At 45.7% G+C, this 24715-nt stretch overlaps 1 protein-coding gene across 6 annotated transcripts; it reads right to left on the bottom strand.

Moving 5' to 3' along the window:
* Nucleotides 1-36: 36 nt before the first annotated feature.
* On the bottom strand, nucleotides 37-23409 carry tbc1d12b (TBC1 domain family, member 12b). Of its 6 annotated transcripts, none has more exons than XM_061230119.1 (14): nucleotides 21832-23409; nucleotides 15666-15774; nucleotides 13218-13274; nucleotides 10335-10456; nucleotides 8716-8798; nucleotides 6469-6586; nucleotides 6237-6343; nucleotides 5444-5524; nucleotides 4477-4571; nucleotides 4207-4278; nucleotides 3735-3863; nucleotides 3466-3575; nucleotides 2775-3033; nucleotides 37-1591 (listed from the first exon to the last, which is right to left on the bottom strand). In XM_061230119.1, exons 1-14 carry the CDS (start codon nucleotides 23145-23147, stop codon nucleotides 1523-1525), a joined length of 2727 nt encoding a protein of 908 aa, XP_061086103.1. In that variant the 5' UTR covers nucleotides 23148-23409; the 3' UTR covers nucleotides 37-1522. The 6 variants fall into 6 exon arrangements, with proteins under 6 accessions (XP_061086103.1, XP_061086102.1, XP_061086101.1 ...); XM_061230118.1 differs by having other exon boundaries at nucleotides 13218-13277; XM_061230117.1 differs by having other exon boundaries at nucleotides 15666-15789.
* Nucleotides 23410-24715: the final 1306 nt, after the last annotated feature.

Here is a 24715-nt window from a genome sequence, read left to right on the forward strand (position 1 = left end):
CGCATCAATGCATACAACAAAACTGCTACCCAACAGTTTCTGCTTCTGAGATTTATTTACACATGGAAATTGTCACTATTGGTCTTATATCAATGAGATATTTCACTTATTTACAATTGATTTTATTATACAGTACCTGTTGTCAGTATGAAAACTGTACAATAGAGAGCAAGAGTAGAAATAGAAAAATGCAGACTAAATGATTCAATGTATAAATTAAAATTAAGATACAAAGGGAGAAGTATTGCCAAGCTAAATACAACTTTCCATAAAAAGAGAAAATAGACTTGACAAAATTCCAACATGAATATGCATGTGGTCAAGTACGGTAAAATAAAACACAGATTCAACATACAAATAAGACGAATACACTAACCATGTGTCTGCATATAAAGATGGCTCTAGATGAGTGTTATGTTGCTTAAAGATGAAGAAATCTTAAAAAAGTAACTGAGTACTGTATCTTTTACAACACACTAAGCAGAAAAATAATTTATACCGTGAATGCTGAAAACCTTTTTCTAAATACACTGTCAAAGCTGTACGTGTAACATGTTCATAGTAGCAGACCTCACCAAAGCATACTGTCACTTCTACTCAGAAAAGCAAAACAAGGACCGGGTTTTATATAGTTAAAGACTAAAATTCCACATGCCACTCCGACTTCTCTATTGCACTTCATAAGCATCTGAGTCTGTAGAACAATTCCACTTGCGCAAACTAAATCTGAAGGAGTAAAAAGAATCAGCTTCCAAATAGTTTTCTTTCTTTCATTTTTTAAAGTCATATCTCAAGTTAACACATATATAATTGTAAAGGGGACTGCACCTCCTGCTGCCGGGCGATTAGCACACTCATAAAACATCAAAAGCGGTTTCATTTCATTTCGGTTATCATGAATAGTGTTTATGAGGACAGTACACATCCCTTTGTTTGGGTCTCAAGTGCAGTGCAAGTTAATAAGCATACATGTCATGGTATTATAGCCTTGGATATAACATTGGTATACAATTTTGGTGCAATGTCAATACATATTCAAACATTTTAAAATAAGATTAATGCTCTTATAGGATTGGTCCGTCAAAAGTGTACGTATCTGCTGGTATGTCGATTTTATTGGAGGGATCTTTTTTCCCTGTATAAGTTACTTTATTATTTATTTTTAAATAAATCCACAGGAGTACATCATCAGCGTAAGATGTGTTTTTAAAAGTTAAAGCAAAACTCTGGGCTGGTGATACTGACACTTTTAGGCTTAATTATGCCCTGTCTTTCCTTAAGACTCTTTTCACAGCTCCCAACATCCGCGTGTTCGGTAAACCCGCAGAAACTCCCACTTCAGTAATACTGGCGATGGTGAAATAGGCTTCAGTCTTCAAGTATTGCTTCACAAATCTGTAGTGAAAATAATTTCATGGTTGCCATTACTAATCCCCCATTGTGGTTGTTCTCCATGGAATTGTTAGAGGAAGAGCCTAAACAACTGTTGTTATGCTGTCCTGGGTGTATGACGGCTAAGTCATTAGCTTTTTAGCGCTGGGCTATTGTTCTTGTCCATGTCCTTGTTGTCCTTCATCAAGGCAGCAAATACCTGCAGAAATGAAAAGCACAACACAGTTCACTATCTGTACTTCAAATCCATACAAAGCTTTAAGGGAACCTTTTGACAGGGATCACAGAGATCTTATTTAATTGATTTATGGTAATCGCACATTAATCCTGAAGGTGGTGCTGTGTGTGCCTATAATATGCTAAATATCAGTCTATTGGATGTACTAATGTACTTGAACATAAGGCATGTTCCATGACCCATCTGAAAAAGCTGAGAATGGACTGGAAAATTCAGGCTCAGTACTAGGGCTTCTCATTGGATTAACGTTGCTCCAACAGCCCCGTCACATATTATACACATACGGATATCTGCAGGACAACTGGGAACACTTACAAATTCTCACATGGGCATTTGAAGGAACAATTAAACAACTGTGATGGAAAATGCACACTACATATACTGCATATATTCCTATTTTTACCCCTACAATCTCCATGCACTTTAAAAAAAGCTAATTTCTAATTTGCACTTGTCTTCCTATTCATGCTTTCATGATATAGCTGTGAATTATTACAGGAACAACTTTGTTTTTGTCTGGGTTGTGTTAGATAGCAGTAAATGACTCTACGCTGCATCCACGCTGCAGTTCTGGAAACAGGATGAAATTAAATTAATCGCAAATGTTGCAACGGTTTAAAGAAAATGCCACATCAAGTGCTCACAACTCAATGTTCAGCCAAGAGAGCGATGTGCTTTAACTATATTTGACCTCAGAACTCGGAATGCAGAAGTACAGTTTAAAAAAAGGATCAAATTAAAAGTAAGAGTCATTTCAACTACTATTTAGAATAAACCTGGGTCACAACTCCTTATAAGCTAAAAGCAAATAATTAAATTTTTGTTTATTTTTTATTTAAATGATTACAGCTTGTTCATTATGAAATTTCACATGAAATGCACTTTTGCATTTTTTGCAACCAGTTGGAGACTTATGGTAAACAGGCTGTGGTGTTGACACTGTAACTTCCCAATATTGGACACTGTTATTGGAAGCGGTCACTAATTACCCTCCACTGTGACTGCGGCATTCCAGGGGGTCTTTCACGAACGGCTGAATGAGACTGCATTTCAGCACTATGAGCCTTTAGAAGCTTCACAGCTGCTTCAGTATGAATGAGCTTCAGCTGGGCGAAGCTGAAAGGAGCGGTTTGGGGGGGCCCACCTGCGCCCACTTCTTGTTGCTGCAGACCATCTGCACGGCAGCGATGCAGCTGAAGAGCCGCTCGCAGGCCAGGTCCTCGGGCAGCCGGGTGAGGAACTGGGCGATGTGGATGAAGTCCATCTGCAGCAGCACCTCCTCGAACAGACGCAGGATACCCAGCCCCGTGCGAAACAGGTACTCCTCCCCGTCCCGGCAGAACACGTCCCACACGCGGCACGCCAGGTCCAGGGGAAGGGACTTACTGTACAGGGTGAAGATCCTGCACACGCAGACACGCACGTGTACAGACACACACAAACATACACATGTACAGACACACACAAACATACACATGTACAGATACACAAACACACGCAGACATGCACATGTACAGACACACAGGCGCGCACACACACACACACACACACACACACACACACACACACACACACACACACACACACACACACACACACACACACACACACACACAAAAGGGCGGTTACACAGCGCATTCCCCTGCACATTCTCATGTGGAACCACATCGTCCCACTAGGCAGAACCCACCAGCACTTAACGCGCTGCGACCACCATGTGTCAGCCAGCCACACGCGCTGACCTGGCGACCCGCATACCGCGTTAAAATTACTCCTCTGAACCAGCTAAAATACCCAGGTCAATCACCCCGCCCTTACGGCCAGTATCTACTCACCAGTCAATGAGATAGAGATCAGGGGTGAGGTTGTAACTCTGGAAGTGATTGAACAGTCTGGGGAGATTTTCTTCAAAGAACACTTCAAAAGCAGCAAAGTACTTCAGCATCTGCCGCGAAATAAAGCACTCGGTTACCACTCGCTCCGTTACCTTTCCCAAATGCACAGTACTAGCATCAGGGCCCTGGAGAAGGACCTCCGTTACGCATCAGAGCTGACTGATGAAACACTGTAATATGGTGAAGTGGCAGACCGTGATCTGCATTACCAAGTCATGATCCACCCGGAAAAAGGCCATCTGGCAAGGCTTGTTGAGGAGGTTGGCGAAAGCGATAAACGCGTCCGCTTCCTCCAGGTTCAGAATCAGAACGGCGGCGATGAAAGACATCCCTTGCACCTGAAGTAAAGGAGAAATCTGTTAACATTCAAATATATTCCTGTATTACACATAATCCATCCCATGATCCTTCAGCCTTTCCTCCTGCCATCGACCATATTTTCATATATATTTTTGAATACTCCACTACAATAAAGGATTTTCGAATGAAGGCAGCCAAAAGAATTAGCACCTTGGCTCATGTTGACATTGAAACTCTTATGCTTGCTTCGTTAATGACCTCATTGCGGTCATCGTCCAGTAAGTGCCAATGACGTAAATTCAAGGAGCGGCTACAGGACGAGTTTGGGCGTGTGTGCTATGGCCTAACCTCTGACCTCCCCCGAAAGCATACGATACTCACGTATCCCACGTCAGGTCTGTAGCATGTGTAGGCTCCCAGTACGCTGTGCAGGAGGTCATGGTAGGGCCCGCCCTGGCAGGAGAGATAGAGGGAGGGAGAGAGAGGGAGAGGGAGGGAGAGAGGGAGGGAGAAAGAGAGAGAGGGAGAGTGAGAGGGAGGGAGAAAGAGAGAGAGGGAGAGCGAGAGGGAGGGAGAAAGAGAGAACGTGTCAGTACTGAGCGCAGCTTTCTCACCCAATCACACAATGCATGACACAGCTGCCGCAGTTACCTTCTGAAATATGAAGAGAGAGGGGAAAGTGCGGGATATGTCCAGCTTGATCAGATCCAGGCTGGACTCTCTGTCTGCCAGTGACGCCCCTGGATCTGAAATTCCCAGACGGAAAGAGGAAATAAACAGCTGCTGAGTGAAAAGGGAAGGGAATCTGAACAGCAGAATTGGACCGTGTTAACGACAGCTGATTACGCGGTCTATTGCCGTGGTTACACACAAGAAGAGGTTTGTGAATTATGAAAACGGGGATTCCCAGAAGAGACTGAGATTGTGCTGAGATTGCTTTCTGAAGTGTGGCTGTTCACTTGTGGCCAATTCCATTATCAGATTTATTGCTTTTGCTGATATTATTAAAACGGTACTTCACAACAAAATGTTACATTTGTAGTGTATGAAAGATAAGACAAATTGCTAATATTTTGTTGAACGAAATCGCTGGGTTGATTTAGTTGTACAAAATGTTCTTGTCTCATCCATTTAAATCTAAAAGTGCATTTCAAAAACAGGTCAACACTGCCCATTAACAGACACCCAGTGAATCTTTGTCCATAATGGTGTCGAGGTTCCTTTTAACTGGCAAAAACAGAGCACTCCGGATCAACTGCAGATGTGTGAGGAACCACTGAGTAATTACTGGCAGCCAGAACTGGGTCATATCTCAGCCCCAACAACAGGCAGACTGCTCAACTAACGCAAGAAACAGGCTCGTACGTTAAGCACAAACAAATCTACCTAAAAATACCGCTGCCTGTGTAACATACCAGCACTTCTGCCAAACACCACTACACTCGCTTAAAACGGGAAGGAAAAACAGGAAATAAAAGCTGTCCATTTGAGGAAATGGAGAAAATAAAAGTGTATGAGAACCGGTTTGCTGCGTGGAGGAGCCAGTGGGACGCGGTGTGTGTTGAACTTTTGAGCCGCTCAGAGACGCCTGGTCGCTGCAGGTTTGGGCGAACCTTACCCTCCGCCTCGGTCTCCGAGCTGCTCTCACTCAGGCATCTCCACCGCTCCTTGGCCCGAGATAGGAATATTTCGTACAGCTCTGCGGAGACAGGGAAGGGAGCGTTTACACATTCTGTATAACACTCTCCACCAGACGCTAGCCCCGCCGCCTGGTGTCGTTTTACACATTCTTTCCAGGCTGTTTGTTCAGCGAGTGCGCAGAAATTAAACACAGGTCCTTTCAGAACACATCAAAGGGAGACGGAGATCGCTTCCAGCTCTGACCGCGGCCAATCACATTTCACCGATTGTGCGTTTTGAAGAATAAGAAAAGACAACCCAACAAAGACCATAGACTGAAATGGCTGGCCTTTGAAGTAGTCGTGACATTGAACCTGCTTAGCAGACCATTTTATAAAACTTGGTGTTGGTATTGTGTATTGTTTATTGTTAAAAGGATCCCCATTAGCTGTCACCAAAATGGGATGAGCTAGTCTTCCTGGGGTCCAAATGGTCATTAACTGTATTAGCCAATAACTATTTGCACTATTCCAGCATCACATTTTACTGTGAATGGAGTTTTCCTCATTGTTCTGCAGGTTCTGTAGCGACAGCATTCGTTGGCTGGATGAGTGGTCGTAGCGATAGCGTTCCTTGGCTGGATGAGTGGTCGTAGCGATAGTGTTCCTTGGCTGGATGAGTGGTCGTAGCGATAGTGTTCCTTGGCTGGATGAGTGGTCGTAGCGATAGTGTTCCTTGGCTGGATGAGTGGTCGTAGCGATAGTGTTCCTTGGCTGGATGAGCAGTCATACCGTGCGTGATGTTGAGCTCGTTCCCGATGGCCAGGCTCCACACCTTCCCCCTGACGCTGGGCGGGAGGCCCTGCCACCACAGATCCCTCACCCTGCGGGTGTTCCGCCTGTGGTGGGGTAGAGGAGGCATGGTCAGCGAGATTCCCCCACATCTGCTGCCCTACACCGACCCCCTGCCCCACACCGACCCCCTGCCCCACAAACAGACCGCTGTCTTGACGGAGGTTCTCACATGCTCTCCCAGTTGGGGAGGATCTCTGTGTTCCAGATCACCATGGAGTTGGCGATGATCTCCTCCTGTTTGAAACGCTCCTTCATCTGCTTCTTCTTCCTCTGGGCCTCCTTCATCTCTGCAGAGGAGAGGGAACCCTTTCAAACAGTCCAAACTTACACAAGAACCCTCCATCTCTGCAGAGGAGGGAGAACCCTTTCAAACAGTCCCAATTACACAAGAATCCTTAATCTCTACAGAGAGGGAACCCTTTCAAACCGGCCAGCTTACACAAGAACCCATCCTCTCTGCAGAGGAGAGAGAACCCTTTCAAACAGCTCAATTTATACAAGAACCCATCCTCTCTGCAGAGGAGAGAGAACCCTTTCAAACAGCTCAATTTATACAAGAACCCATCCTCTCTGCAGAGGAGAGGGAATCCTTTCAAACAGCCCAACTTACACAATAACCTATTGGGTTTTTATTAATAAGCCCACGCCAAATATGATTTTCTGTAATTTGATGAATATTAATGTTCCAAATATGAATCGGAATCAAAGAACATCAGGAGACAGGCAGCCCATCTAGACTTAAAATGGAGCCCATCTAGACTTAAAATGGAGCCTGCCCTTCTAGAGAACACACAGCACAATGCAAAGCCTGCTGTGGACAAGCCCTCCTCCACTCTTCCACATGACCCATATTTACTACATGCATTTGCCTGATACCAGTGCAGAAATGCCCTTTAACACATTTCCAGTGCCTGCTCTTTGTGCTGTGGACAGTTTTATTTTGAGTGTGAACTCAAATATATAATGTGTTTAGTGTTAAATCTCAGGCCACATTATTGGGCACTGGCAAATGCAAATATAGCTAATCCTTTATGGCAGTGTTTCTAAAACCTAGTCTAAGGGACCCCCTGTGTATGCTGGTTTTAGTTCCAGCTGAGCTCTCAGTTAATCGAGTTTGACGGCGAAAATGGAAGTCACAGGAAACGTGTTCTAGCAGAAACACAAGAGAATAGATATGTCTAGTTTATTAGCATACATTCATAAATCACTAATCACTAGTAAAGACAGCTATCGGATACTGTTCTCCGGAGCCATGATCATGTTTTTGAAGAAATAATTATGTTTAAGAGTCAGCGTCGCTGAATTTGAAGGGCAAATATTGACAGAAAAGTATGAAATGGTTTACTTTATCAGTAACACCCTTCACAAGCTATGCATGACTTAACAGCACATGAGGAAGTCAAATAAAGGCCAATATTCAGCTACTACCTTGAACCTGATTCTTTCAGAGTGGAAATGCATGGTGGATCTCTGACACCAAACTAAAGTGAGCTACACACACAACAACTATTCATATTTGCACAGGGAGTTTAACGTGTTCACTCCAAACACAAATAGCCCTACAGCACAGGTAGCTGATTACAGGCCTGAGACTGGGTACATCGTATGCCAGCTATACAGCCAAAATAATGGGCTTTTTCACACCAAAGGTTGGGTGTGTGCCAACTGGCACCTGTTCCTCAGGGCACTGAACAATTAAACATATTCAGTGAAGAAAGGGAGGCAGGTGTGGAAGTGGTTACCCATTGTCCCTCCATAATGGAATTATTACTATTTTTCAACCTGCCATGGATGGATTGTGGATGACCATCAGGGCTGCACCATATTTCATGGAGATAAGTGAGATACAGTAAATGCATCGCAAGACTGCTTGAACTGTGATGTATAGCATTTATATAAATGTATGTTCTGTTAAATTGATTGGCTGTTCATGTGCAATTTGTTCAATAAAAGCATGTGAGAAATAATGTATTATTATAATTTATTTTTAATTCGATGGACATAGGCTATTCATTGTCTGGAGTCTATGTTAGCAGTGTACCTAAAGCAGAAAGACATTAGAACTGTGCATATTACATTACTGGCATTTGGCAGACGCTCTTATCCAGAGCAACAAACAGTTGATTAGACTAAGCAGGAGACAATCCTCCCCTGGATCAATGCAGGGTTAAGGGCCTTGCGCAAGGGCCCAAAGGCCCAGTCATTTACCTTAACCACTATGCTACAGGCCACCCTTCGGGGTGATTGTCATTGCAATATTCAACGCGTATCGCATATTACTCTCATCTCATGCAGCCGTAATCACCATGACAACACCTGCTGCCCCCCCCCCCCCCCCCTCAGAGGAGTTCCTCTGGACACAGTACCCTGCTGTGACCCGTCAGTGTCACAGACCCTGCCATTACCCACAACCCACCTCTCTTCTTGGCCTCGGCCACCATCTCATCGTACTCCTGGCGGTGGCGCTGGGCCTCCTCTGCCGACTTCGCCGGGAGGTTCCTGTGGACGAAAGCAGGGCGGGACATAGTGAGAGACCGCCCCAAAAGCCCCCATCACACAGAGCTGAAACCTGTCACTCAGAAAGCCCCTAACTACACTGAGCTCTAAAACCTGTCACTCATAAAGCCCCTAACTACACTGAGCTCTGAAACCTGTCACTCATAGAGCCCCTCACTACACTGAGCTCTGAAACCTGTCACTCATAGAGCTCCTAACTACACTGAGTTCTGAAACCTGTCACTCATAAAGCCCCTAACTACACTGAGCTCTGAAACCTGTCACTCAGAGCCCCTAACTACACTGAGCTCTGAAACCTGTCACTCATAGAGCCCCTAACTACACTGAGTTCTGAAACCTGTCACTCATAAAGCCCCTAACTACACTGAGCTCTGAAACCTGTCACTCATAGAGCCCCTAACTACACTGAGCTCTGGAACCTGTCACTCATAGAGCCCCTAACTACACTGAGCTCTGGAACCTGTCACTCATAGAGCCCCTAACTACACTGAGCTCTGAAACCTGTCACTCATAAAGCCCCTAACTACACTGAGCTCTGGAACCTGTCACTCATAGAGCCCCTAACTACACTGAGCTCTGGAACCTGTCACTCATAGAGCCCCTCACTACACTGAGCTCTGAAACCTGTCACTCATAGAGCCCCTAACTACACTGAGCTCTGGAACCTGTCACTCAGAAAGCCCCTAACTACACTGAGCTCTGAAACCTGTCACTCATAAAGCCCCTAACTACACTGGGCAGGAGGGTGGAGCTGAAACCTGTCACTCATAAAGCCCCTAACTACACTGGGCAGGAGGGCGGGGCTGAAACCTGCCACTCATAAAGCCCCTAACTACACTGGGCAGGAGGGCGGAGCTGAAACCTGTCACTCATAAAGCCCCTAACTACACTGGGCAGGAGGGCGGAGCTGAAACCTGTCACTCATAAAGCCCCTCACTACACTGGGCAGGAAGGCGGGGCTCCTGTCACTCATAAAGCCCCTTACTACACTGGGCAGGAGGGCGGAGCTGAAACCTATCACTCATAAAGCCCCTCCCTACACTGGGCAGGAAGGCGGGGCTCCTGTCACTCATAAAGCCCCTTACTACACTGGGCAGGAGGGCGGAGCTGAAACCTATCACTCATAAAGCCCCTCCCTACACTGGGCAGGAAGGCGGGGCTCCTGTCACTCATAAAGCCCCTAACTACACTGGGTAGAAAGGCGGAGCTGAAACCTGCCACTCACACGCACAGTACCCAGAGGCCATATGGGGCCACAAGCCATACAGGTTCAGACTGGTCTCACATTTCACCTTTAATTCATATTTAATGAATTCCACAGCTGTCCAGGAGGGGGAGCAGCAGCCATGGAGTCCTCACAGTGAAACATAAAACCAGCCCTGGTAATTTATTTATGCATTCCTCCTTAAAGAATACATGACGGGGCGCTGAAATGAATAGGCGCATGGGTTTAAAGTGACAGGGGAGGCCTGCTGGGAGGTGCCTCCGGGGGGCGCTGTTCCGAGGGGGGTTACTCACGACGGGCGGTTCTCCAGGATGAGCGCCGTGGTGGAGAGCGGCTCGAACTCCAGGTTTTTGCGCCGCCCCGACTGGGCCTTGGACAGGGGGATGGGGGCCTTCCCTGTCCGCGCCTCGTACTCCTGAATGGACCGCCACCAAAAACAGAAACAAAGACAAACGGTGAGACTCCCCCCGCCCCCGTCGGCTGGAAACACACAAGCGCCGCTCAAACCTGACGCTTTGTAGCATTTTACAGGGAACACAGCGTTCAGAACCCCCTCCCCACCCGCCTTATCGAATGTGCAACAGCTGACAAGCCTGAGGGAGATCACAAGGCAATACAGCCGGCAGCCTGGAACAAATATAGAACATGGACTGAGCATTGTGTGCGATATTCATGACCCTGTCTGTAGGAGAAACTTCTCCTGAGAAAACGGCCTCTGGAATTCATTTCTGGGGGCGGGAGAATAGTGGTCTCCACTTCCTGCATTTTGAGGTTTCCTTTCAAATGCAAAATGTCAGGGGGCCAGAGCTGGAAGAACCTCAGACCGAACATAAACTCCATTTCAAGGCCTGGGCCTGGGAATTGAAGATAAACCGCTTGTCTGTTAAGTTACACGGACAAGGCGTTTAAGTGGTGATTCACAAGGTAATTACAGCGTTCCCTTCAACTTCAAAACAGGCACCATGAAGTCCCCTTTAACCACAGCTCTGACTGGCTCAGAAGTGCATTCTGAGAGGGGCGTGTCACGGCTGAAACTGCAATCGAGAGTCCCATTTTCCCCTTACATTCCTGTCTAATCCAGGAACTACAGACCTAACTGTGCGTCTTCACCATTTAGAAAACCGAAGGGCTGATTTCTCCTATCCCCCAACAGTCAAAAACATTATCAAGGCCATGTCGCCTGAAAACATCTTGCCTTATTTTTGCATGGTTCGCAGGCAGTTGTCTGATAAAGAGGCCAACGCTCATAAACTATTGGGAAATCCTTCCATTATGAAAAGATCATCTCACATTTCTGTCACCATAAAGGGATCGTTTGTCCTCTGAAATTCCTACCATGGCTATACGGTTACACACAGGCAGAGACCAAGCTTACAGCATTGCAAGGGCAGTGTTTGTGTAAGTAATGCTAAGCAGCAAGCGTCTAATCCTACAGATCTGGTTGGCTTCATCTGTCACTTCTACTGTACACAGTGATTTACAGTGAGGTGCAGGAAGCGCTGATAGGACACTGTACTCCAGAGGCCTCGGTGTCAGCTGTTGCTTACTGTTAGCGCACACTCGTATATCACTGGGCCCAATGCGGGGCACAACAGCCACCTTTCACAGTGCGGGACACTGGACACACCACGGCCCTAAATGGCCACATTGTACTGATGGGCGATTGAGTGAGATTTATGGGTGCGGTCGCAGGTCTGGAGGGGTGCGATGCGGGGTGGGGTGGGATGAGGCGAGGGTGGGTGCGTGTATGAGGAGTGGTCTGTGAACACGCTTGGCGATGACCGGAGAGGCGTGGGATGAGTGTAGCTGCTCCTACAGCGGAGGCTTTGTGAAACACAACCACCTAAAGCTGGGCGCTGGGCGCTGGCTGCTCCTGGGTTATTTTTAGGGTTCTGTTGCTTGAAGAACAATGGCATTTTAAGCGAAGCAGCGGGGAACATTTATCAGCAGTGACAGACTAGCGGGAAAGGTTCCTAAAACAAGCAACGCTCCTGTACTGGCTGACCTAGACCGCTGCTCTCCCGTTAGCCGTTAGCAATAACAGACCCTTTTAATAAGCAGACAGCCTTTCTGACAGCGCTAAACTTCAGGATGTTATACATTTTGCCAGTAAACATGTCAAAGCTCATCGACTTAAGCAAGCCATGACGTGAAAAACACACAAAAGCAACACAATGGCCATTACATAATCTAGATTTCTCCGCCAAATTGTTAGAAACGAGAACGCTACTTTTCCTCAAAAGATCAGACAAGAATTATATGTGCGAAAAGTAATAAAATATTAACCACTCACCCAAGATACCAGTATTATGGAACTTAAGAACACTGTAGATACTCTGAGGTACATTCATATCTAGTCAACAGAAAAACTAAGGACTGATGACAACCAAACAGCTGCACTACAAATGCACATTTCCAAAATGTGAATATTTGTCACTGCATTCTGAGCAAACGCTTTGTTAAAAAGCTTCTAATAACATTCATTAATGCATCTCGATTCTTTTAATTATGCACTTACTGCACAAAATCGCAAGGATGATTTGAAAATACTGCCATGGAAACAATAATCGCCAATAATAGTCATTTTGGTTCATTTCCTTTGGAGTAGTAAAAATAACCTATTTTACAAGAACAGTCCAATATGGTCTGCATTAATGTGACTTTAGTGTATGACTGAATCTGAGTAATAACAGTGTCTCTCTGACACATAACTGCACATGCCTGTATAAACAAAGTCCATTCGTAATAGAACAGCAGTGTTTTTCTTTGCTTTAAGATGGCCGTTTTCTCAGATCACAGCTTGCAGCATGAGAAACATCAGTGTGGAAAGGGTTAGTCACGATACACGGACGTGTCCTTGCGCCAAGGAACCCACATGACAAGTGCGTTAAACAGAGGGGCCGGGGCGCCCGGCTGAAGTCACAGGGGTGCTCTCTCCTCTACCCCCCCGGTTAGGACGGCATGCGTTCGGGCTGCGGGTTAGTGACACGGTGGTCTCTGAAGCGGCTATGGGCATGTGAGGCACGTACGCAGGCCGGTGAGCTAATGGAGATGAGCGCTAGGCGGAGCCCATGCAAGATAGGAAGGTTGGAGATTTGAAAAAAAGGTGACTGACGGGAGGAAAAAAAAAAAAAGAAAAAAGAAAAAAGGTAACGTCAAAAAGAGAGATTCCATACCCCTGCGCTTAAGAGGTTGGGTGTGGATACGGACGTAAGATTGCCTGGGTTACTCTCCTGCTGGGGGAAAACACACAAGTATGCACTCAGTCAGGCCCGAAATCAGCGCCACCCCGGCCGCCACAAAATTACAGTGCCCTTACAATCACACATCTGTCACCTCCACCCGCCCACGCCACCCCCCCCTTCAGCTCCTCCACCCCAGGGCCCGGGAGGCGCTGGTGTAAGTGCTATGTGCCACAGTCGTAAAACCCAGCGAGAGGATTAGAGTCGTAGTGTTGAGCTAACGGCAGTGAATGTCACATCCCTGCACCCCCGCGGGCAGCGCATAGCATTATTTATTAGCCGCGTCGGTTACTAGCCGAGCGGACGGCGGGTAGTCTTACACGGCTAGCGGTTTTATATACAGCTCATTCACACAGCAGGCTTACAGGCCAGTCTCTCTACGCCATGCTGCTGCGCACACAGCTCAGTAATATAGTCTCGGTATGGGAAGAGCCCAGGGGTTCAGAGGATTATTTATTAACAGGTTTCAGCCCATAAAAGGTATCCTGTGGGCTGCCGGTTAGCTCGTTTTTCAGTGTAGCAACAAGTGTAGCCCCAGGGTGTCAGGCCTCTCCGCGCGAGTGCTAACCGTAGCCGGCAGCCCAGCAGGGCAGCGCGTAGCTGACCGTTAGCACACCCCCGGGAAGAAGGCGACCCCGCCAGGCGTCCGCGTGCCTGCAGTCTGCCTGCGTCAGCTGCGAGCGCGTAACCCACGCTCCTGCAGCGACTGCGCAGCTCAGCAGGCGGACTGCGCAGCTGAGAGACGCACCAGCTGCTCTGATGGAGGAGTCAGGTTTCTCCGCACGCTCCTGTATCGACTGACGATGTTGCAGCTATGCGCCCACCAATATTATTCAGAATACCAAACTGGGTGACGGGGGAATAAAAACGCTGTGTAAAACACACAGTCTCTTCCGCTCCTCCAGCAGTGGAGGATGAACGGTGAGTCACGCCAGCCGTAATGAGCTGTGTCGCTGGGTAATTGTGGTGCGTGTGCCTGGCTAATTGCAGTGGAAGGTACTGTGCAGCAAGCCCAAACTACCGGGCTCTGCGAAACCCGACACAGAAATGTACTGCATCAGCGTCTCTGAGCGTGGATGCGGGTCTCTGCGTTCCCCCTTCGAAGTCATGTGATAAGGCCCATCTGCAGAGGAAGGATGTGTGCTTTGTGTGTGTGTCGGTGTGTGCGTGCACTGTGTGCGTGTGTGTGAGCGTGTGTGAGCATGTGTGTGTGTGTGAGAGTGTGTATGTGTGTGTGTGTGCGTGAGAATGTGAGAGGGTGTGCGTGTGTGTGTGTGTATGTCTGTGTGTGAGTGTGTGAGCAGAGAGAGGGTCAGGAAACAGGAAGGATCAGACAGGAAGGAAGCTCCCAGCCGCTAGGATACAGGCCGGCTCAGCTGACTTCCTGCTATGGATGGGAGGGGCAGGGCAGGGCAAGCGTCCAACCAGCTGTGGCGACAGGCCGGTCGGGGAGCAGCCGCTGCCCCCTGACCCAATTGCTGGGACCTTGCCATGCCAACCAAGGCCACGCCCACCGCAGGCCCGGCTAGAATGCTCTCCAGTAACATCTCAGCGTCGACCAGCACTTTCAACTTTAAATCTCCAGAAGAAAGTCTGCCAGCTTCCCTGTTCAACAAGTTATGTCTACTTACTCACTTACTCACTGCACGTACATGGGCAGCATTCACTGACAGCTGTTATCAAGCAGTGCTCTGGTGAAGCTCAACCAAAGGCCGGGATTCATTTAACATTCACTGAACTTTGACTAGCAACTAAACGCAAATGTGCGTTCATCCTACACAAACACAGTCAGGCGAGTTCAGCAATCACTAAAAGTAACTCCCCAAATGAAGTTTGCCGGAGTAAAGTGTTAAGGCTCGCGGTTCAGTCAAAGTTAAGGACAAATGTTTATTGAATGCAGGCCACAAGTGTGTCCAAGTGCCTTGTGGCTAAGCAGGCGTATAACAGATGGGTGTGGAATGTCTTCGTTTCTTTTCCCTAGCCCTTGAAATGGAATAGCCTTCCTGCGTTGCCTTGACGAGTGAGCGCTGGGGGAAATTAAATGGCTTCGTTGCAATTACGCTCGTAAGCACGGGAGCGAGGCAACGCTTAATTCAGCGCTTTGCGCCGCTGGGTTTGAGCCGGGAGACTGAGGCACATACCACCCACCCCAGGGGCTGCAGCTCCCAGCTGACTCGCACGCTACAGTCAGCCTGCTTCCCCCGAAAACCAGGCCTTCCCTCGCCCTCGACTCAAAGCCTCTTCACTGCAGAGGCCTGACCCACACGTGACAGACAGACCTGTATGCGACATCACAGAGTAGTCTGTGCAAGCCAGGGGTAACACTAAAGCATGATATGGACACATCTGTCCCTACCGTGTCCCGGAGCGGCGAAAACCAACCTGCTGGATTGTCCGGGAATCTTTGGCCGGGTTCTCTCGGAGCGGCACTTTCCCAAACAGCTTCCAGCCCGGCACGCTCTGGGACGAGGGCTTCTGTTCCTTCGACTTCCTGGAAAACAAGCTCCTGGTGAGATACAGAAGAGGGACAGGGTGAGGGGGGGAGGGGGGGTGTGGAGGGCGAAAGGGGGGTGGGCTTTCAGCAGGGAGTAGGGGCAGGGGCAGCAGTGAAAGAGAGGACACTCAACGATGCTCGAACGACACGCCCTAAAACTATCTAAAACCATCTTTTTTTTTTCTGCAAGGACTTAAAACAGGATTTGAAGTACATTTGTTAAATTCAGACAAAGCATTTTCCACTGAGTCCAAGGTGTCACTGTACAAGCAAACATTTGAGTGCTGTCTGTGTGCTTTTGCCCCATGCAGAGACTAAGCACAGTACACCACTATCACCGACACATCAGTCGGATTCAGCAACGTTCAGCACCTTGGGCACCATTCAGTTCAATTCAGTTCAAAGTTCTCTTAAAACCAAGGTTATATCATCTTCTAGGGCTCGCTCTGAGAAACTAGGCCATGTAAACATCTTCATCTCTGATGGTGTTAGACAGAAAAGTGACCCTCAGGTAAATTATCCATGAGGTGAGATTTCCATGTCGTGAGTACGAATAGTTTGGCCTCTGAATGGATGAGAATTTGCCTTAATATTTATGACTACTAATAATATTCACATAAACGGCCTTGCTTATAAACATTTGAAACAAAGAAGAAACTTGTCCAAACTACCTTTTTTTTAGCTTCTAATAGAATATCTTCGACCACTTCTCCATGTCCTAGACACAAGCGAAGACGATACCGTCCACTGCGTCAGTAACATCAGGTCACTCACACAAAACAAAGGGCCCGGCCTTCTCAAGCACTCTTCATCCCAGAGTGTGTTCTTATATCAGGCTGTTAAGACTAAATCTCCCCTCTTACCTTTGCTGCTTCCCAACCTAGAATTCCTGTCAATCGCAAACTCACTCTCGGCAAAGGATGGTTTTCATAAAGCTCCCTACCGCTTTCGCCCATTACGTTCTGTCCTTGGAACACATCACTGAACCAAATGAGTCTCGACACTCTCGTTACTGTGAATGAATGAAAGTCAGGACCTGCAATACAGCAACAAAGGAGTATAAATGCTTTTCATCCCTCTGTTTACTTGTGCAATTGCTTTTATACCATGACACTTTAATACTGTGATACTGTTTGTGTCTGCAATGGTAATGGTTCTACCATGTCTGCTACCGCTTCAACGGGCCCGTTTTGAAAGAGATTTTAATCTCAATGAGGCAACCTGGGCAGCATAATTTATATCATTGTTGTGGACCACTTCACGCCATTAACAACGAACAGCTGAGAACAAAAGCACTACACGCGTAGGAAACAGGCTTGTTTATGCTCAGAGCTGTGGATAACCTGAGGCTCACTGTACCAATATCCTAAACTTTAATATGACCTGATCACGAGGCTGAAGACCAAAGGGTGGGTTGCCAAGTGAAAAAGTCATTACTGTCAGCTATTTACAGGACATTATAAAAACCAAGCACAGATGTGTACTATGCAAGTCAGCAGTCCTTGCTCCTGGTCCTGGAGAGTCACAGAGTGTGCTTGTTACTCAGCACTGAATTGATCAATTAAAGCAGTTAATAACACAGTTTACACACCTCACCTGGTTTCCTGGGTCTGAATTGGTTGCTGATATTAAGGCGAAAACAAAACCCAGCACACCCTGTGGCTCTCCAGGACCAGGAGTGAGGACCACAGAAAACAATAAACAGTTTTGCTCTTTTCCCAGAGCCTGCTGGCCACTGTCACGACTTCTGATGAGGAATGTTTCAGCAGCACCTCGACTTGAGCTAGGCACAGCGAATATTTGCTCTTGTCACGCTAAAAATTAGACACCTTCAGACTGCACTTGAACTGCAGCTTTGCATCTGCTGTGCTAAGCGGTTTCTTCGCTGGTCCTCGCCGCAATTCCCCTCTCTGCGCGTCTCATTTACGCAGCCATGCCGTTCTCCTCACTTTAACGGCGTAAAATCACTTCATAACACCAAGTAAACACAAAGGCAGCTGCTCTGAACAATGTATTCAAACAGAGAGACCGCCCACTTAGTCCGTTAGACAACCCTATGACACAATTCAGCCCATGTGAGGCAACGTTCCAAAAATGACTGCATTAGTAGTACTACAGGGTGAGGCCTACTACTACTACTACTTCTACTCTACTGTAGGCCTCTCCCTCCAAACAAGGTGTAACAACCTAGTGAATGCCTCCGTGTTGATAATTACCAAGATGACTACAACACAATCTGTAAAATTAGCAGTACAAAGGAATGAACCCATGCAGGAAGGGGCAAAGGAATGTGTTTGAATGGCAGATAAGATCCCTGCAGAGACAGAGAGGTTTTTAGAGTTTCACTTCCTGAAAAATGTTGTGACATCAGGTACTGCGGCCTCCTGCAGATTCTGAGATCCTGAGTCAGACCAATCTTCCGCGCAGGCGATCCGGAGAGTGGCACTTTTCCGTAGCGGCTTCTTGTGAGGATATTAGGCTACGTGCTATCAATTCCAGAGCAGGAAGGCAATGGAAACTGATGTACGGCTGGCAAAGTCAACCCCCTCCAGTTTAAGTGTTCACTTCAGTTGGCTTGGTTTACAATTTGGTACGGCTTTCGCTAAATATTTAACGAAGGAAAGAGTAAACAGTAACTCGTCTGCAGACTAGAACTGATCCTTAGCCATTCTATCTGGCTAGATTAATGCTTCCTGGTCTGAACACACAAATACATTTTACAAATCTACTCCACTAAAATGAGAGAACAGCAGGCAGCACTGAAATGTTCACTTTCAGTACAGTTTTACAAATCCTTCCAAAGAAAACAAAATCCACAGGCATGCTGCAGCACAATGTGAATAATTGACGATTCTTCCTCTTTGCTTGGTCATTTTTTCCACTGGATATCCGTGACCCATTTAAGGCTCGCTGAAGAAAGTGGCATCAAGAACTGAAGTCATGTGAAGAAAAAAAAACGTCAAATAAGTCAGCAAATATTTTAAAAGGACATTGCTGTGGTTGAACTCTACTTCTGAAAAAATAAGTTTGCAGTTCCTTATTTATGAAAGGGCACTCAAAATTCTCTTCTTATTCTCAATAATTTAGAACAGTTCAATTGAAACAGCCCATTTCCTTTATTCAAGCTATCCAACACCTTCATGCAATTCTCACACAATTCTACACCACTGTTTCTCAGTGTATTACTGCAATAGAGAAGTTGAGATGATGATAGTTGGCAAAGCAACAAGCAAGCCAAGTAGTAAATGTGCTTGCCATTTAGAATGCACAACCAACCAGGCTGAACCAGAAGCTGCAAACCTGATTTGGCATATGTAGTTTAAAGAATTATACAGAAGCTTAAGGAAGGTTCTTAAAAATCTAATGGAAACTTCATGAATTTAATATATGAAGCAAGTTATATTTCTAAACGAAGACAGCTATACAAAACCATACTCCAACTACAGCAATTCTAACGGCTGTTGATCCCATTCCCAACACATATGGATAAGTGATTAGTGTGCAGCAATAAGTAATTTCTCTTTGTTAGTTGTGGAGAAACAGTTGGCAGGAAGTCTATAGGATACAATGAACTGAGCTCTGAGAAGGCCTCATGGAAAGAAGAGTCCAGAGTGTCAGGGCCTGGATAATGCACATGCAAAACATCTGCCTAGAAACAGCAACCTAACCACAGGGGAAGGCCCATCACATGCATTGCATTGTGGGTATTATGGTTTTCTATAGGAACCATTGAACAGTGAAAAATAAAGTGTCAATTTTTTTCAATAAGATTCATTTCTGATGGTCAAATGAATCAGCCAAACCTCAGCATCAGCCATTTCCTCATACAAATAACATCATACAATGATGTCATCTGTATTAGTCTAAACCAAACTAACAAATTGTTTCAGAGGCTCATGTCTGAAAGACTCAATATGCGTGTAGTTCTCCAACACAAATATATTAAATGACATGCCGATATTTCCAGAATTCATCTAGAGAAAGGAAATGCATCCAATGTCACCACTGTCACAGACATATTAGAAGTGACATTTCCCTGCCAACAGAACTCAGACAGTGATAATATAAAGCAGACACATGACGTATGACAGGGTCTACTGCTGGAAGCCAGGAAAGAGTGGACAGGGTCGATGTTGCCCCTGAACCACGCAGGCCTCAGAGTAAGATCGAATAAACTGCCCGGCAGTTAATCTGTTCCAGAGCTGCTGTGGCGGGCTTGCTATTAAGTGGAAAAGGTGACACCTGTTAAGCATAATGCTGATGGCAGCACAACTCGTGTGCAATTACAAGAGCCGACGGAAAGATGGTCACGCCACCACCCTGTCGCTGTAGCCGCGGCGTCAGAGTTACGAGGCGAAGAAGAGGTTTTGGGGGCCCGAATCCTCAGCACTGTCCGTACTTCCAGGGGATGCAGAACACCAACATTTTTCTCGTGATTTACAACCAGAGGAAGCAACAGACAGACTCCAGCTGAACAGCTGCATATGTCTTTGAGAAGAAAAGGACGAAAAAAGCTGGAAGCCTGTAATCCTCATTCGGTCTCCAACATGGGACACCCAATCGCTATCTCAGGCTAGCCGACTGTAATGCGTCAACGGACAGCTTGTTGAAAATAACATGGGCTGCTTTGACCTTGGTGTTGAGGGGCTGAGAAATTTAAACCTTCCTTTCCAAGTGATCGACGGTTAACATGCAAAACTGGACAGACTCCAGGACAAGTGAAGAAATGAATTGTGTCAATATTTTCACAATAACAATCATTGTAATAACCACATCAACAACAACAGTTTACAATATTATTAGACTAGGCGGTATAAGCTATAGCTACAGCTACATCAATCAAAACCATACTACAAACATAAACTATACAAATTTTTTGTGAATTCACCAAAGCAAGGACTTGTCAGAGTGGTTTCAGAAATGTTTCAAAAAGCTGAAAATACCACCAAAATTCCACCATTTCCTGTGACCTACTGCACAGACAGAACAAGCTGAGGTCATTAATCTCTGATCCGTTTCAGTCAGTTAGCTCTCCTGCACACCCCTTTTTGCCACCACATTATTTTGAGAAAATCATGACTCTGCTTCGTTATGTACAAATGAGTAGGCCTACTATTTGGATTGAGGGCAAAGTCATTTGGCAGTTGCAATAAATAAACTGAATCATATTCATTAACCACACTGGCTCAGCTTAATCACAGATTTCAGTTCTTGAAGCTGATTTCAAATATGCATACATGCCCATAGGGGATTGTATTGAATACATGCCCATAAGGGACTGTATCATTTGACAGTCCAGCCAAATGCAACAAGATGAACAAAAAGAGCAGAACATTTAAGACTCTGAATTGGTTCAGCTCCAAGTCCTGTCTAATTGACGATCCAGAACAGGAACAATAACATACACAAACACATAATACTCTAAATACTCCACTGTTGTAGAAAGACAGGGTAAAACACAGAAAGATGTCAACCTATAAAAATCAATAACAGTACAGCCTTGCTCAATTGTATGTAGTTTTCCTGGGAGTTTGGTATGAAGCGTTCATGCAATATTGTAATGCTCTTACAAAATTAATATGAAGATTATGAAATGGTGACAAATGACAAGCTTGGCCTGGACTTATTGAAAACAATCCAAGTTTTTGTCACACTTCCTTTATGTAAATTCAGTGAAATGGTATGCTTCTAGCCCTTAAAATAATGCAGGCCTATATGTGTTTGATACGAATAAGGCTGTGTTATACCTTTATACTGTATATCATTGAGTCCTATTAATCTAACGACTGGGTTACCAACATCATAAAAAGCCTAAAACCAAATTAATCAGCATTTCAATCACAGAAACCACCATGATACAGACCAGACCTGCACCATATATATAGCCTTGTAAAACTGGTGTGTTGTTATGCATCGCATTCTACCGTCAGTCACTGCATTAGATGCACCACTATTGACACTTTAACGAAGCACCACTCGTCTAGTCAACTCCCTGTAAGGTTCTGACATGACAAAGATTTGCTTGTTGACAATGTAAATTCCTGTTTTTATTACCTGCCGAAAAAATCGGAGATTCCGTGCTTTTTGGATTTAAGCCCCTGGTCTGAAGATTCTACATTCACTCCATCTGGGATGTTGTCGGGGGCGCTTTGTCGACGACTGGCCTCGAATGTGTTTCTGGAACTTAAGCTGACATCCATGAACCGTAGGTCATGTTGCCCGTCGGCCCCGAACATCTCGCCATCCTCCGGACTCAGTGGAGTGGAGTCACAGCTCAGAGAGACGGGATTGTTCGGGTGCGTCCTGAGAGTTAGGGGCCTAGCGGGAGCGCCCTTACCCTGCTGCACATCATTTTCCAAATCGTCTCTTTTGTCTTCGTGGTACGATGGGCTCGGCGATAAATTGCTGGCACTGGGTTCAGAAGAAACAATGTCGGACACATTCCCTTCGTTCACTAGTGTTGTGTGCGTGTTTTTACCAGGCTCAGATTCCTCACTGGCACCTTTACAACAGGCTGGTGACAAAGAGACGTTTTTGATTTGTGGATTAGGTGCAAGAGTCTGTACGTTTTCCACGGCTGTGTTTACAATGAGTAGCCCACCATTTGTTGATTTCGCCTCCTTTTCAGAAGCATCTGGTGAGCTAGAAACAACGATGGGTCGGTCCTTAGTTTGTGGAACAGAGTCGGGTTCGTAAGCACCTTGTCGAACACAGTCTCCCCCCCAATTAGGCAGCTTTACGGTTGCGGGCGGCGAGGCCGTGCAAGTGCAGTTCTGCTGATGTTTTCCATCGCACGCAAATGAAGAAACAGCGGTGGGCCGCACCTCTGGCTCAGATTTGGAGTAACAATCCGTGTCCCCAGCCCCCTGTGAGATTCCGTCTAGCAGCAGCATCCCGTTCATTTCTTGCTGACCGGTGGACACACCGGCCGAGCAGGATGGAGTTCCCTCTATTCCCCCTCCTCCAGCATTTGATTCAACCATTAGCTGTCCCGATGACTCAGGAAATCCGTTTAGTATGGCATCACTACACAACTCTGAAATGACACAGTTATCTTTAATCTCACTGGGAAGACAGTCTGTAACAAAATCTAGCATCTTCCTATCCCCGGCTCCACCGCACAGGGATGGTAACACAGTCGCGTCTACGTTTACATTCCTCCTGTTCACAAGACAAACGTATCCTTTCCCTGTCTGACCTGACTTTCTATTATCCTCTGCGAAGGCTTGGTTTTTGCTGGCTTTCAACAGACGAGACGGTGCGTCTGTTTTGCAATCAGATAATGCAGAGTACGACCTGCTTGTCTCCTCGTTTTCGTTGACATCGATAGACAAAGCCGACTGTGAAGCTCCATTTTCTGCTTTTTCCATTTCATTCACAGTCCTAGCACAGTTCCACAACAAAAACGCTGCAGCTGTGTCGCCTCGGATAGCTGGGATCTTCTCTCTCCTTGTTTGTAAAATACGTTAGTTAACATTTTACTGACTATATTTTTACTTTATTATATCAAAGTACCGGACATTAACTACATATACACTCATACAAGGTAAACAGAAGAAACAGTAAGACCGATTTCCATAAAGGTTCGTTATTATTAAATCCACCGGCAGCCACCCCAACGTCTGCCACCGACGGAAGCCATTTTGAAATGTCGATGACGTCTACATACTCGGCCTTGCTGGACAGCAAAACTGAGTTGAAGTGACATCTGCTGTCCACATGCAGTTATTACATTTACAACGGAATCTAATTGGAATTAGCGTTGCATTTCTTTAGCGTTTTTTTTTATATTTTGTCTTTTTCCCCTTTAGAAGGGCACTTTCCAGAGCTGAGCCTGTGTCGGCATGCTTACCCAACCTAAATGTGTCTACATAACCGCAAGTAATTGCAAGACGCTTTTGTAGCTTTACATTGTGGCAGGGTAATGTGCTATAGGCTAATGTGTAACGCTTTCAGTTACATCAAAATAATTGTCTCACAGGTGAGCAAATCTTCCCAAATGTCTGAAACGTATTTGCATAGGCCCTACTTTGTCAGCAACTGTATATGAGTTAATGTTATTTACATACCATCCATTGGTAATGGCTTATTTCTTGCCTCTTAATCATGCAGCTATATCGTTTAAAATAGTTTATCGAGGCTTTACAAACAGCATAACACTTTACTTAGTCCTAAACAACAATTGGCAGTGTTAGGTTCTTATTTCACTAGGTTGTCTAAACACATGTGTTTGCCTACTGGATTCACTGACATTTAAATTTTTACACATTATATCATTTTCAATGAGCTGACTGAGCCAGTACACATAATAGATTACTGAAGCAGCATTGAATAATCACTGCAGCCCAAATCATGTGCTAAAATGTGATTTTTATAGCAATTTTGCTAGCACTAGGAGGGGTACACTGCCTGCTCCCTTAACTTTTAGATGTGCAGTATGCCTGTATATATATACACTCAGTGAGCACTTTATTAGGTATTATTCTTTTGACTTTTTGGACTTGTGCTGCTGTAGCCCATCCACTTAGAGGTTTGACACATTGTGTGTTCAGAGATGCTCTTCTGCTTGCCATTGTTGTAATGTGTGGTTATTTGCATCACTGTCTCATTTGCATCCTTGCTCATAAACAACATGTTTTTTGCCCACAGAACTGCAGCTCACTGGCTGTTTTTTTGTTTTCCATACCACTCTCTGCAAACTCTCCTAAATGATATATGATTATCTGTCTCCAGAAGACTGACAAATTCCAGCAGATTTGTTGATTTATTTATCTTGCCATTATGAGGCGTTATTATCCCACTGCTGTTATGTTGTGATCAACGACTGTTTGAGCCAAATACGGATACTGACTAACCTTCTTTTTAACCTTACCCAGACATTGTCACCCCTAATATGTGTTTTGAGTTTGAGCGTTCTGCGAGCAAACTGGCTGCCATG

Source organism: Conger conger, chromosome 2 (assembly GCF_963514075.1).
Source record: "Conger conger chromosome 2, fConCon1.1, whole genome shotgun sequence".
NCBI lineage: Eukaryota > Metazoa > Chordata > Actinopteri > Anguilliformes > Congridae > Conger > Conger conger.

Coding starts and splice junctions, on each gene's coding strand:
- tbc1d12b (XM_061230116.1), bottom strand. CDS start 23,147: ATGGAAAAAGCAGAAAATGGAGCTTCACAGTCGGCTTTGTCTATCGAT. Junction 8,799..10,334: donor ATCCTGGAGAACCGCCCGTC/GTGAGTAACCCC, acceptor TTTCGTCCACAG/GAACCTCCCGGCGAAGTCGG. Junction 3,576..3,734: donor TCCGGGTGGATCATGACTTG/GTAATGCAGATC, acceptor ATTTCGCGGCAG/ATGCTGAAGTACTTTGCTGC.